The following is a 14,831-nucleotide window of genomic DNA, read 5'->3' as shown; positions in this document are numbered from 1 at the left end:
ACAGTGTCAGCCAAACTGCTGGAGACTGCAGTTGTCTGTGTGCGAGCCGGCAAGGCTAACGGGGGAAATCTGCCCCGGCCGGAGAGCAGCTTTAATCCCCTGCTCACTCAAGGAATGAGCAGGGTGTTCAGCCTCCCTGCCCTGCATGCACAGAGGGACCAATTAACTCGACATTTTCTGAGTTTGTGACATCTTTCAGTAAGGAATGGGCTTGAGTTTGTCCAAGTGATTTCTCCCAAGCCAAATCTCCATCGGCTGATCACAAAGTCTACAGGTCTCCTGATCTGACGAGTCAGACTGCTGACCTAGACACAGGAGTCTCTACAGCTCTTCCACTAATCCCCCAAGCCACCCCAGTCCCCCTTTTCCTTAGCTCTTAATTAGTTTTATGAGCAGGTCGATAAGGTATGTGCTAGTGACGTTGGGTCAACAACAAATTTATGTTTATATAGCATCCTTCTCAATCATATCGTGGTGCACAATTAGCTGTAATAGAATTTTCAGCATCTAAAAATAAATCAATAGCTGGTTAATTTAGAAGCAATAAAATGAAACACTTTTCCCATATAGCCTATAGTCACTCTGAGGAGATTCAGTGCCACAGTGGGGGATTACAGAGAGAAAAAAAATACTGGAAAGGTATTACATGGAGCTGGATAGTTTTCTGCCCTTACTTTCTGACAGCTGAGCAGGGTGAAGGAGGAATCGGTTTCCTACAGTAATACAGCACTGCATGAAAAGACAGGTGTGGAGCCTTTATTTTGGGTAGGGTTTGGGCAGTTGTGACCTGTGTGACAGGTTTGGGTCCCAACTAAAGCCCTCTCTGTCCTAAAGGCTACATGGAGAGAAGTGCCCAAGGAATAAATCCCCTGAAAGAGGAACGCGCATGCCCAACATAGGATCTTTTGGCTCTTCTGCTTCAAGTGGTCCTGAAGTGGTATAGGGGATGAACAAGGGGCTGGAACCGAGGACAAACCCCCTTGGGGGCTGACTGTCAAGGAAGGAGAGGAACCCCTTGGGTTCTGAAATGACCTCAGAAAGCCATGTCCCAAGCAGCCCGGAATAAATACAACAGCCACATCTTCCCTGGCTGACCTGATCCAAAGTGCCAGTCACTGGGACTGATCAAAAACTTGCTGAAACCATTATAAAGACTTTAAAGGGCCTAGAAAGAACAAAGCAGAGAAAGCGTTTTATCTTCTCCAATTTTTGATTCAGCCTCACAGAAGCTTTGCCGGCTCTGCCCAGCTCAAGCAGAAGTAAAAATCCTCCTAAATAAAGCTCAAGCTGCAGAAGAAACAAATGGTTTCTATGTGAAGATAAAGTTAAAACACTTATCACTAAAGAAAAACAACCCTCCAGAAGCTCCCATTTAATGGAGAGGCACTGCCAAGGTTAGTAGGCCAAAAATTTGATGGCTGTTCCCTTCCTTTGTTTGCATAGATCACACGCTGCTCTCCATGCCTTCCTTCTTGCCTCCCAAAAGAAACGTTGCGGAACTGTAATTGTGTGTGTATATATATTCACAGAGAGCAAGAGATACGTATAAAACCTATGCCAATAGCCCAGAGCATTTGCAAACAACTGTACAGAAGGCTCTTTAGAAGAAGCAGACGGAGGTGGGATCTCAGCTGGCACCAAGAGCTACCGCTCCTCCAGGAAAGGGCAACCCAGGAGCCAGGGCGCTAGTTCAGGAGGCAACTCCAGTCCGTGTCATGCCCTGTCCCTGACCTTCAGCAAGTCTTTTAGACCTTGAGTTGTCCCACCTGACTTTACACACAGTTGTGTGTGTCCTACAATAGGTTGGACGAGCATCAGCCAGGTCCTCTTCACCATCCAGGGAAGCAGCAGACAGATGCCAGTGGACATCATCTAGAGATGCTTGCTCATCTCCTGCAGCTGGGAGGAAGGCTCCAGCAGGAGCTCTGGAGCCACAGGGGACAGATTTGGACCCTTGCTCCTCCACTTTGCAGGAAGGACGTGCCACTGTTGTAAGGATAATGATGGGCCGGCTCAGGGGCTCTCACACAGTGGTGCGGATTATCATAAATACATCTCACTGCAGATTTGCCACCAGCTGAGAAACTCTTGCTGGGTTCTCACAGGTGCTTTGGTAATAACGAGGCAGGGTAGAAACCAGTAAGCAAGGAAGCATTGGTTTAAATAATATCAGTCTCAACGTTAGCTTTGGCTAAGCCTATTTTATCAAGGATCTCAGAGCATTTCGTGAACTGTATTTAAGCTTCAGGATCCCTGGGGAAGAACTACCTTTAGCTGTGGAGGAAAACAAAGAGCAGGGAGGGGGGGTACAGGCTGACTAGGCACACACAGAAGTGTTGTCAAACCCAGCAAAAGCATTCAGCTTTCAGTCTAGCTGCTGTGCAGCAACACTGCAAAGCAGAGCCATGAAAAGATCTTGAACCACGCACTTAAAGCAAACAAAAAATATTCCTCTCCAAAAACAATATTCAAAGTCAAGGAGCTGAAATGAATCTGCCAAAACTTTTCTGGGTAGAAATGTGATTCTTACTTTCTTTCCTCCCAGACAGTGTGGTTTTGTAAGTGTTCTTCAGCTTCTGCCAAACCCTGCCAGAGCCCGAATATTCTCCTGTTTCAAGTTTTCATTACCTTTTCCAGCAGGAGAAAAATAATCCATCCGGTATCCAGCTCTTACGCAGGGACCCCAGAGCCCAGGCCTCCCTTCCAACAAAGCCAGCCCCCATGAGAGTGCCTGGGGGCCCTAAATCCTGCTCTGACTACTTTGCATGGGGACACATCAACACAACAAATACATTTGCCATTGGGAGAACACATTAAAAGGATATCCTCTGGTCCAAGTCTCACAAATGGACTAAAACCCCCATCCATCCTTATGATCCTGGAGCACTTAATAAAGCATCAGGGTTTTTCATTGCCAGGTCCCACTAGAGCACGGTTAAAAAGAGCAGCTAATTCACTTACTCGAGCAATCAGCTCCCCGACCATCCCTGTCCACGTGCCATTTGCCTCTGGGACTCCATACACACCGTCGCCAACGAGGTGGATCTTATAGTTGAAACGCAGGATCTCTGCCAGCTCCTTCAGCATGTCCACACAGAATCCCTCATAGCGGTCATTGCCTTCCAGCTCCTGATGGTTCCACTTCAGCATTAAGTAAGGGTTTTCCTGCATTGAAACTGGGCAGCTGTCATTCCCATCTTAGCCGAGGCATCCCACCAGCATGGAGGCGAGCACGGGGTGGAGAGGACAGTGGGCTCCCTGGCAGCACTAGGATGGCAGAGGCTTGGATAAGGGGCACCCAAGCCAACTCCCCATCCCGATATATCCCTTTTGACCAGGGTGTAAGAGACACAGAAAGCTGGTTTGATCACTTGGAAACCCAAAGTGGTGTAAAGCTAGCAGAGCTGTTTCTACACTCGTGTTCATTGGCCCCTGCTGTGTCAGGGATGTGCTGGAGGTGCAGCAGATAAATCCCAGTTTAGGATATAAAGCAGAGCTAAGGGATCATGCTTTGAGGGCTGTTTCCAACCAGCGTATGCCGGAGCAGCCCAGTGACTGCTCCGAATTATGGCAAGACACACAGATCCCAGGCTCTCGTGGCACATAGCCACTTCTCCAGTTTGTCCCCCTTTTCAAAAACTTTGTGGGACATGAGGAAATAGGGCCCAGAGTTCTTCAGGATTTTGAGTATCTTTAAGGAAGAAACAGAGGCACTGGAAGAAATTATGGGACAAGCAGCACCTGAAAGGGGAATTTGTTGAATAAGGACAGTGGTGCCTGTAGACATGAAGTCTTGGTTCATGAAAGTTGTACCCATCTTGGCCAATTTCAGTAATTTTAGGGGTAGAAGGGACAACTGTCCCTTCCAACCTACCAGCTGCATGCAAAACAAGAACATAATTTAGAGGTGAATGTAAAATGGCAACTTATCCCCATCCCAGCCCTCTCCCCAGCTGCTTCTGAACTCATCAAATATCATTTCCATATGAAACATCAACTTGAGTTTAATTACACTGTCATGAATTGTCCTCAGTGCTCTAATTAGAGGTTTGTTCGTCTGTTCTTTATGAAATCAGTGTGCGATGCTGCATGCTGGGGGCCGAGGGGGGTAGGAAGCGGGAGTAATATACTAGCTGATTGACACCCCTGAGCACTGGGCTGGCAAAGAGGTAATGGGAACTGTAGGTGACCCCCTCACTTACCAGGATGGTGGTGACGATGAGTGTGGTGTTGAAGAGACTGTCTGATATGTTGGAGGAGAAGATCCTGTTGTCCATGCTGAGTCCTTCAGAAACGTGCCAGTGGCCGATCTGGAGAGAAAAACAGCACAATAAGGGAACTTACAGGGCAAATTACTGTACGCACCCGCCATATGGCTCCAGTGACTGACAACCGTCGAGCTGGCCCTGGAAGAGGTGTTTATGAATGCTCCATTACCTTTACAATGCACCCCCTCAATGGGCTGCCAGAGAGATTAACCCACTGGTGCACAGCACCGGCACACCCCATCTCACACGACAATGCCAAAAACCTGTCCCTGCTCGTGGCAGGCGCTGCCTTCCCATGCGTCCTCTCTGCAGCCACAACAAAGTCCCGCACCACGAGAAAGCGTGCAGTGGGCAGCTACCTGGGGCTTGCAGCAGCCCAGCAGCCTTCTGCCTTGTCCCCAGATGCCGCCAAGATGGGTCCATCTTACCCAGCAGCCCCCACGCAGCCAAACCTGCAAGCTTGTCCCACAGCAGTGCAGCACGGCTGGGAGCCTCTGCTGTCCCTCACACTAAGGCATGGCAGCTCGGTCGCGTCCGCAGGACAAAGACTTGGTCGTCACTCCCAGCTTGGTGCATTTTGACTGACCCATTAACCTCCTCAGTTGTAACCTTAACCTTCTCAGTTATAAGTCAGCTTATAAAGGGGACAGGGCACAGAGGCATATCACGGGAGGCTGCCGGAAAGGCAACACTATAGCTGGGGCTTGGCTCAGCTGCACCATCCCGCAGTGAGACCCAAGCACCAGCACGCACTGCAGGGCTGACGGCGCTGAGCTCTTCACACAGGCACCGTGTGTTACAGACACAGCTCGGAAGAACTTCACTAAGTGCTTAAGTCTCATGATTTCAGAGTGAAAGCCCAGAAATGGGGAGACGGGGTTCCTGCCTCCAACTCCTGTACTGCCTTACATTGTCTCTGCAACTTTGAACAAAGGTTTTATCTGCCTGAAAGCAAGCAAAACATCCTGCTGTCCTCCTGTGAGCATCACCGTCATTAGCTGAAGGCTGGTATAGGCAACTGTGAGTTCCTCACAGGGAAAAGCCACTTCACAGACACTATCACAGCTTCCCTTGCAGTCACTAGAGCAGCAGCACTGACGTGTGGCAGATGCCTTCCAGCCCTGACCAGCAGCTCCACCTTGGCAGCAGGTGGTGAAATGAAGCCACGTTCTCAGCAGTGCTGCACCATGACTCATCCCCTCTATCTGCTATAATGGATGGCAACTGCTATGATTAAGTACCTCCAGACCCTTTGATTCAGGCTCATCACACCCAACAGCTCCATGGGCAGCCTAATTCACCCATCCAAGCATCAGTGTCACTGCAGCAAACCTAATTCCCACCACCAGTGGTGGGGACCAGTCCCCCAGCGCTTGGGAGGACATTGTGACTCAGCTGTGATGCAACGCTGGTTCTGCCTTCAGCCAGGGGGAGGAATATTCAACAAAACCTAATTTTAACATCAAGAGCCTAATCTCCCTCCCTCAGAGCTCTGGGCAGGGAGATCAGCACCTCCAGCAGCTCGTTCAGAGCGTGCAAATTAGGCTTTCGCTCTCTTATGTTCCCTAAAAGAGTTTCTGTTTTTTCTCGTGGATAGACCAGCAGCTGGGGAAGGCCAGCTCCCTCCGAGACCCCTTCTCTCTCCTTTTTCTCCTGCAAAGACTCTCTGCCCGTCAGGTCCTCTGCATGCTGAATTGCTGGCCACAGCCTAAGTCCTCTGACACCACTGAAGCAAGCTGCCGAGACCCTAAGAGGTAGTGGGTCACCCCAACCTGCAGGGGTGTCTCCATAGCTCCTCCATAGCCATGGTGCCAGAGCAAATCTCTTCCCGGTTCCCTCGCACTGACATGAGCCGTCTCGGGCACTGTCGGTCTAAGGCAGGTTATCCTTTTGCTGTGCCACAGCTGTCAGGGTGGTAGGAACAAATTGATTTCTCTTCCATCAAACAGTAATCTTACGTTCAAAGAGGTGGGTGGAAGGTGATGCAGCACTACGGGCCAGGCGGGTGCACCGCTACAGAAATGAATGGGAGGCATGCTGATTTACACCACCCCAGGACTGACTCCATGCACTCAGTCGCTTTCCTTGGCAGTGCTTTCCCTCTGGCATGACTGATGGCTCGAGGACCTCAGAGTCACTTCCCAGCTCACGCGTCTGAGTCCAACGCAACCTGAAACTGCAGCTATGCTGCTACACTGTCGGCAGACTGAATCGCTCTGGACATTGAGGAAAGGGCCAAGTCCTTTCTTCTCCTGGCTGTCGGTGCAAATCCAGCCCAAGCAACTGACAAGCCATTACAAAAGTGGCCATCTGTGAGGAGTCACAAATCCAGTCTTCTCACTGCCAGGCACAAGGAGCAGGGGGAAGTGCAAACCGGACAGCTCACACTCGACGGCTTTGCAGAAGAAAAGCAGGCAGGGAAAGCAAAGGACAGTCGTGTGCATGTCTGCTCTCCTCCCCGGCTGGCGTTGAGGCACCAGGACGCAGCAGCGCCGGCAGAGCCAGCTGAGTCCCTGGGGGAGCTTGTTTACTCTGCAGATAACACAACAGAGATTATTCCTCCGAGCTGTCAGCCCAGTCCCTTCTCCAACATTAACAGCGCTCTGCTAAGAGCACCTGTCATGGAAAGGACCTCTGCATGTGTTGGAAGCGTTAACTCTTGCAGGCTCCCCACCAACAGGAGAGGCACTGGGGGGTTATTAGCCTCACCTGACAGAGGGGGAGACGGAGGAACAGTGATGGTGTGTTGGAGCAGGCTGGGAGCAGATCCTGGCCATCCTATTCTCTTGACAGCTTGTTGTGGCTTAACTACCATCAAGCTCGTAGCATCACGGTGACACTGTAGTACAGCACTCATCGCTGGGAACAACAGTCCCAAACTGGGACATTTACCATGGACTTCATGCACAGGGAGTCCTTGAAGCACAGCTTTAACTGGCCTGGGCAGGGTCTGCATCCGTGTGACAGGATGGATTTATCCCAGCTGTATTCCTCAACTCTGCACAAAGGTGCTTGTCTCTTGCTGTGATTGCTAAACAACAGACCCTCTGCAGCAATTGCCTCTCTGAGCAAGTGATCAGTCATAAACATTGCCTAATTTTTTTTCTCCCAGATTAGTGACAGATTAACTTTAATTTTAACAGCCCTCACTGTTCTCAAATTTGTCCCTCCCCTGCTGGCATACTGAGACTAATTGAATGCCTCCTCCTCTAACAGCACAGTGGGTTTGACCTTGCTTTTAACACAGCACCAAAGCCAAACACTCCCATGTGCCAGGGTACTTCCACCCCATCCTGCTCATTCCAGCTCACCACTGTCCCCCTCGCACTAAAGCCACTAATGGACTCCTCACGCTGTCTGTTCTTTCTGAAGTGTAATGTGTCAGATGTCTGGGATCCTCAGATCTCTCCCTCTCTTGCAAGATGGATGTCAAGGTGATTTTAATCATCTCTATCTATGTATAAAGAGCCTCTGAAAAACAGAAAACATTCATCTGCAAAATGTGTTAGAAAACAATCAAATGCTCTACACAGACATGTATAAGACGATCCTGTTGTTAAGGTTCTGGACTAGGACTTAAGAGTTTTTAGGACTCAGGATTTTTTAGTAGCAGATATGATTGGCCTGTATAAATACACCAGGTGGAGGAGGTCCATAGAAAAGAGGTAGAACAGCTTTTGAAGCTAAAACGATAGTGTTGGCACAAAAATAAATAGATATAAGCCATCCAGAAATAAGCAGGCTGAAAATTAAAAGAGGGTTTATAACGATCAGAGGAACTGAAGTGACGGCATACCTTTCCCAGAAGAGCAGCAAGGGCAACACAACTACCTGCTTGCAAGCTGGAGCTCAATACCTTTGCAAGAAGGATTGTACGCCCTCGTGGCAGGTGACAGCCGACAGCCGGTGGCCTGGATGGAGAAAGTTCCCTCTGCATCCTCATGCTGTGTGGTCCCACTGCAGACCCCCACGGTGTCACCTCTGCACCTCTCTGCACTCAGCGCCTCTGCGTCCGCCATAGGGAGAGCCAGCCCCTCTCTGCCCGTCCTGCCTGCAATGCCTGCAAGCGTCCTGCGGCAAGAGGTCTGGTTTGTTGTCATATGTCCTTGTCATAGGCAGGGAGCAAGCACACAGTCTCAGTCTAAAGAGCCCCAAGCCTGGCCTAAGCAAGGAAGTGCCATTGCTCATGACGCTGCCCCATCCCCACGGGCAGGCAAGGTCCCTCAAATTAGCTGTTCTGCAAAAGGCGTTATTTAGATCGGTGACACTTAAAGATTTCCCGTCTCCGTAGAAAATCACCAGCGGCTAACGTGACGCAAGTGGGGCATTCCCAGTTTGCTCCTTCAATCCTCCAGCTTCTCCGTTCAGACGCAGCCATGTTGACAATGCCTAGGCTTTCAAGCTCCTTGTCGTGTGAGATGGCAATCTTGCCACTGATGCTAATGATTTTAATGACGTCTTTTGCTCAGTGCCCTGCAGGCCTGAGTGGCAGCTGATGGCAGGAAGAGATGACATGGCAAGACCTCTCCATAAGCTTCAGAGGCACCACAGGTACTTACCACCCCCACCCCCCAGCTAAAAATTAAGGTAAAGCCAGCCCTGAATATGGGTCTCTTAAAACAGTCAGGAGACTGCCACTGCCACAAACCCAGATACCTTCTGGGCTCTAGTTAGCAAGTACTGTCCTACAGATTGCATTCATCACCTCACCTTCCTCCATGTCCCCAGGAAAAGGAAGGCATACAAAATGCTATCTGATCTCATCAAGTTTGGAGAGCCTTGTCAGCACTAACGGGAGAGGCTGCCAGAAGGAAACACAATTAAGGAGGTACTTGGTACATGGTGCCTTCATTGGCCCAAAGGGGAGGGAAGTCAGGGGCATCTGGGGAGGGAAAGGGAATAAAACAAACAACAAGAAAAGCCCTCAAAGGACCTCCGCAGGTCTGCCACGTGGTTGGCACTCCTGAAGGACGTTACTGCGAGACTGATGCTGGCAAGGCAAGCAGGCAAAAGCTTCCTCCACGGAAGTTAGCATGGGACACAGAGAGCACCAACTTTTAAAACCTGTAAAACCACGAGACACGCACACACCCACCCAAGGCCACGCAGCACCCATGACCCCCTTCCTCCCCACATGTCCCCTTCAGAGAGCGTGACTGGCACCTGGCTTTGCCCAGGCAGGACCTGATGGTGGCGCACACTGAGTTCGGCGGGTCCTGGGGGGCAAGAGACATTCAGCTCTTTGCAGGACCTGTCCCTGAACTCTTGCAGGGATAACAGCTAAAGAGGACAAGGCCCGCTGAGACTGATTAGCTGCTTCTAAGTTAAAAAGGTTTGATGTGGCAGGGATTGTGGAGGGTCTCAGAGCTATCAGCTGGTAACTCATCTGTACCTCATCAACATACCAATTAGGCACATGCCTCCCCACCACTTCCACCGCTCTGCCTCAGGACACCACCAGAGCCTTTAGCTAAATGGTGACTAATCGGCTGTACCGAGGACTGGGCAAGAGCAAGGGGTCACAGGCAGAGCTGGGAACAACGTGCCCACAGCAGGGCTCCAGCCATGACAGCAGCTTCCCCTGCCTCTCCTCTGCACACCTGCCTTCCCGGGGGCTGTATCAATCACAGCCCTTCTTCGTTCCTTTCTCCTGTTAAGCTGCCAAACCTTCGCTCTTGGTTTACTGCAAATCACTACCCTGAAAACGGAGGAGTGTGCTGCGATGTTTTTTAAAGGGGCAAAGAAAGGGAAAAAATAAAAAGATGACATTTGCAAACTCAGTCCTTGTCAGATCTATGGATCACCAACACATTAATGAGTCTGTGCTTTATCGCACGTCCTATGAACACAGAGCAGCTCTCATATGGCTGGGGAAAAATTTCCACTAGTTAAGCTAAATCAGGAAAAGACATGTTTGGTGCGTTACATAAACGTATTAAAAATTGGATGTCAAAAAGCCCTGTTTCTCCTTGCCCAAAAGCAACAGCAAGTTAGAAAATCTAAGTGTCTCTAATTTGTTTGCTGGCTGGATTGGCTTCCAAATTTCGTGAATTCTCTGTCAAAGCTGATGAGCTGAAGTCCCAGTGGCTTTGATGGAAGAAGAGAGGTGGGGGGAGAGAAAGAGAGAGAGGGAAAGAGAGAAAGAGAGAAATGGGCAGAGAGTGGGAGCCTGATTAAAAGTAAGGAGGGAATAGGAGTGTTGCAAACAAGAGCCTCAGCAAATGAGCTAATATAACCCTGGGGAATAAGATTCCAGAATGTGAATGTCTGTTTCTTACCCCAACCCCTCACAGTGGGTTTAATTAAATGATTTCTAATGATTTGGTCATTTTTATCACAAGAAGCTGGGTTGGCAAGAAGAAAATAATGATCTGTGGCAGAGCAGAGTGGCCTTTGGTTTCCCTCTGCAGTGACTAAGAGGGGTGGGCAGGCCCAGGCAGGACCCTGTCCAGGTTTCACAGCTCTGTCCAGGGATGCCTTTCCCAGCTGGGCACATCACAACAAACTCTTGCAGCCTGTGAGGGGCCCTAACACCCCTCTGGGCATTGCTCAGGAGGCAAGACCCCTGAGAGGGACCTGCCCGAGAAGGGGACAGCAGATGGCACAAAGGCTGCCACAGGCATAAGGACCACTTTTATGAAGACTAACTCCTCTCTGGTGGGTTTCTGACAGGAGAGGGCTTGCAGCCACCACAGGCTCTCAGCAGGCAGCTGTGCACACCAAGGGACTGTCCTGTCCTTCCAGCACCTTGTTACTGGGACTGGAATTGATTTATCACCACTGCTCTCTGATGGGAAATTTGAAAAGCTTAGTCCCAGTGCAGCTTTCCTTGGTACCTCTGAAACACTAAGCTGCTTATTTACCGAGCTGTTGCATGCAACAGGTCAAGAAAGGTTTTCTCCTGTCAGACCAGGTTTGTGGAAAAGAGCTAAGACTTTTGTCTCAGGGCAGATTACGCTGCAGTCAGAGCTCTCTGCAGAGCACTACTCCAAGAGGAGCTGTGCATTTAATGTGAGCTCCCTGCCACATTTAAACACATCAAAACCATAGATGTTGTAGTGCGGTTTATGGCATTTACTTCCTTTGCTCCAGCTGAATGCATGCTCTTATTAATGCAGATGGGCTTGGATCTGTCATTTTTGCTCAGAGTATGATGGGTTTGGGAAATGATTAAAAGGGCATTGGTGCTGAGAGAAATCTTCCTGTGGGGAAAATGCCATCCTGATCCCTCGCTCACTCAGCTAAAGGCAGCATCAAAGCTGAGCTGTCACTTGGCAGGTAAGAACTGGCAGACAAAATCCTTGCCGAGGCTAAAACTCACTGCTGCCAGACCAGGAGAGATTTCCTAATGCCAAAACGCTCTGTCCGTGTGGGGTGAGATACAGTAGCTTTTGTTCTCTCCCTGCGTCTAGGAGAAGTGGCAATCTCCAAGAAAAGGGCAGGTATGGAGCTGTCAGCAGGGAGGTAAGACAGATGAAAACCCTTTTTCTGGGATTTCCATTTTTTTCCTGAAGGAGATTTGGATTTACCAGCAAAACCCTAATTCCTGGGGCTTGTATCGTGTAATCTCAATATCTTGATATCTGTGGCCCCACACAGTTACCCTTAACCTTAGCTGATGCCAGAAAACACCCCTTGGACAGAAAGAGAGAAACAAGCAGGAAAAGGACCAAAGCTGTGAGGAATCTACAAACACTGAGACGAAAAGCAAATGAGAGTCTGAGCTCAGCAAACCTGTTACAGAGGAACACACACTGTAAACTGAGAGGTAAATGATCTTGCACTTCCTCCTGCACGCCGGGCTGGGGAGAGACGGTGGGGAGCTCCTGACACGGGATTTCTCCTTACTTCCCCTTCCAGAAGCAGTTGTTTGGAGAGGTTCATAGTACCCTTCTTGCCCATTTCATGGGAAATTCTCCCTTTTCCCCCCATCCAAATAGTTTTGATTACATGTGTCTCTACAAGCTTAAGAACAAAATTGTCTTGAGCGTGAGCTGATATCTAGCACACACTTTATACCCTGCATTATCTCCTGCACAGGAGCGTTATTGTGACAGGACAGATATTGGCTCTAGCATCACCACCTCAGGGGCCTGATACATTAAGATAAATATAAATTATCTCGAGACACCTTCTTGATGAAGTAAAGCACAGTGTGCTTGCCAACCCAGGCCCAGTGAGAGGTACCGTGATGTCTACGCTGTGCTTGTGGCTTGCTGAACACCTTATCTTGCAAAGGGGGATGTCCGCAGCCTCCTTTGGCCCCCGCAGCAGCAGCCCGAGCCCAGCGCTGCCCAGGCTGTCGCAGACCATCCCCAGGCACTGTCCCCCAGGCAGAGTGGCTGCTCTCACCTGCCGGAAGCCGTTCCGCGTGTGCTGCAGGATTTTCAGGGCATAGTTGGATCGCTGACCTTTGCTGTTGAATTCAATGTGGCCGGTGAGACCTTCCAATTCTACCTGTCCAAGAGAGAATGAGTTACAGCGCCCATCGAGGCAGCTCACCCCACCACCTGCAGCAGAGCCGGGGGTGGTGGCTGCTTGTCCCACACAGCGGGCATCCACCCTCCCAGCAGCAGCCGCAATGCAATCCTCGTGTCTCAATCCTAACTGCTTTCGGAGTCTGGCTAGGGTAGCACTGAGAAACATGGAGAGAAGCAGGAGAATCAGGAGCCTGAGGTGCAGGGCTCCCCAGATTTCTTCGCACCAGCTGCTTTGGAACAGCCCCCTCTGCAGCTCCTCACCACCTCCCTCCATCCTAAGGCTAACACGGCACTGCTCTGTGCCAGGCACGAGCTCTTCACCGTGTCGCACCAAATCACTAGCTGGGGATTCCTCTACAAACCATTACATGCCGTTTCACTGCACCAGGCCAGCATTTAACACAGGAGCATGTTGCAACGGAGCCAGGATGAGTGTCTAGCCTCACTGCGCAGATTAACCGTTTCCCACTTGCTGCTGCAGCACCTCTTCAGCAACAAGGGCAAGCTACAGCCCCTCCTAGTAGCAGAGCGAAGGGCAGCTGAAGAGTTTCACTGTCTCTGACTACGGGTGAAATTTAAAGCAGTGTTCACATGCATGGACCAAAGTGGCACAAGGTTCAGGTTCAGCTGAGCCTTCCTTTGGGGGAGGAATCTCATGATACTTCAGTTGCACCTCAGATTCAGAAAATATGCTTCTTCTGCAGATCAAGCTCAGCTGTCAGGAATCACATTGACAAGCTCCATTTCACAAGGCTGAGATTTCAGGATCTATTCTTGTGTCAGAACTAGGCTTGCTCAGTTCCAGCAACCACATTTTTGGGTTCAAAGAAGCCCAAACCCCTTCACAGGGAAACTCGCCTCTTGCCACTGAGCTCTAAGCAATTGTATTGCATGACCTCATATCAACTCACATTCACTCAAAACAGAGCTCAAATCACTTCAAAGCATTCATACTTAAAAAAAAAAACCCAAGTCATTGAATTCCAGTTTTTCTGCAGCAAAGCCTGAAAAATGGAGAGTTTCATGTCGTTCCAAGGCCAGAGACAAACCAGCCCTCAGATCTCCTCTCTTTTCATTCCCAGTGCTACCTTCAAACAGACAGGCACTGTGCTTGAGAACTGTGCCAGCACCAGCATGTACATACACGTCTCTTGCTTCTGGCAGTGACAAGCACTAGCTTCTAACAGACCAGCAAACTTCAGTCCCTTCTCACCATTCTCAGATAGTTCATCAGGCTGGTGCCGTGCTGCCAGATCTGGGCAGACCCACAGGACAGGGGCTTCACACCAATCTCCTGGCTCCGGTTCAACTCCTGCACAGCAGTCACCACAGCATAGACAGCATCAAACAACAGGGCGGAAGAGAGCTGTGGGAAAAAGGAAGAAAAAAATTGAGATGGGAAGACAAAAATCGAGCCTCCCGCTGCACCTTCTGGACCTTGCAGCAAGCAGAGGAGCGCTCTATCCACAACCTCAGTGGGGATCACAAAGGAGCAAAATCCTTGGCCACCTCTGTGCAGACAGCAAGCCCTGCTTGCCTACCGTTCTGCTCCAGCAACACCCTGCAGCCCGTCTGCACCCATCCAAGGACAGGGAGAAAAAAGCAATGGTATCCCTGAACTGCTGTGCCTGTGCAAGCATCACTGGGACATTCCTTTGCCAGCCCTAGTCCCACTCCCAGCTTGTTACATGTCTCATCCTCCTCTTGCTTGCTTCCTGACCCTTTATGTCTCTGCTTGCTTGTTCCTCAGGGTTTCTAACCCTTTCTAATCAAGCTGTGGTTTTTTGGTCCTTTGGTGACCCCTGATTAATCTCTTGGCCAAGGGGAACACTCCTGAGAGCATCAGGTTTGTAGGCGGCCGGGCAGAATAAAGACCCTGTGCCTGCACCCACAGAAGGAAAAATGACTGCGTTGCTTCAGCCTTCGCTAGGCACCAGCGTGTCCTTCTTCAGCCATTGCTATGAAAGGCAGATCCACAAGAAATGAGGTTTTGCTAGGTCTGTGTCTCAAACAACTAAGTCTTGGCTTTCAGAGCCCACAGAGACCATCCAAGTCCCTTGCTACAGCATCCAGTTTCCTGCTG

General features: G+C 50.1%; 1 protein-coding gene across 5 annotated transcripts in view; it reads right to left on the bottom strand.

Moving 5' to 3' along the window:
• GRIK4 (glutamate ionotropic receptor kainate type subunit 4) overlaps positions 1–14,831 on the bottom strand; it is a 208,863-nt gene that overhangs the window by 25,250 nt on the left and 168,782 nt on the right. For 3 of the 5 annotated variants that reach the window (XR_012664078.1, XM_075116301.1, XM_075116302.1), the window contains exons 9-12: positions 13,962–14,114; positions 12,621–12,725; positions 4,203–4,310; positions 2,962–3,165 (exon numbers count right to left, since the gene is read on the bottom strand). Coding sequence is in view for 4 of the 5 variants with exons in the window: in XM_075116301.1 (XP_074972402.1) it covers positions 2,962–3,165; positions 4,203–4,310; positions 12,621–12,725; positions 13,962–14,114 (570 nt within the window). In the remaining variant the exon portion in view is untranslated. Of the gene's footprint in view, positions 1–2,961; positions 3,177–4,202; positions 4,311–12,620; positions 12,726–13,961; positions 14,115–14,831 lie in introns of those variants that run through there. The other 2 variants (XM_075116303.1, XM_075116304.1) reach the window with 2 other exon arrangements.

This window comes from Phalacrocorax aristotelis, chromosome 22 (genome assembly GCF_949628215.1).
Source record: "Phalacrocorax aristotelis chromosome 22, bGulAri2.1, whole genome shotgun sequence".
Taxonomy (NCBI): domain Eukaryota; kingdom Metazoa; phylum Chordata; class Aves; order Suliformes; family Phalacrocoracidae; genus Phalacrocorax; species Phalacrocorax aristotelis.
Note: the sequence above shows the minus strand (reverse complement) of the source record. Positions and strands in the feature narration are given on the sequence as shown.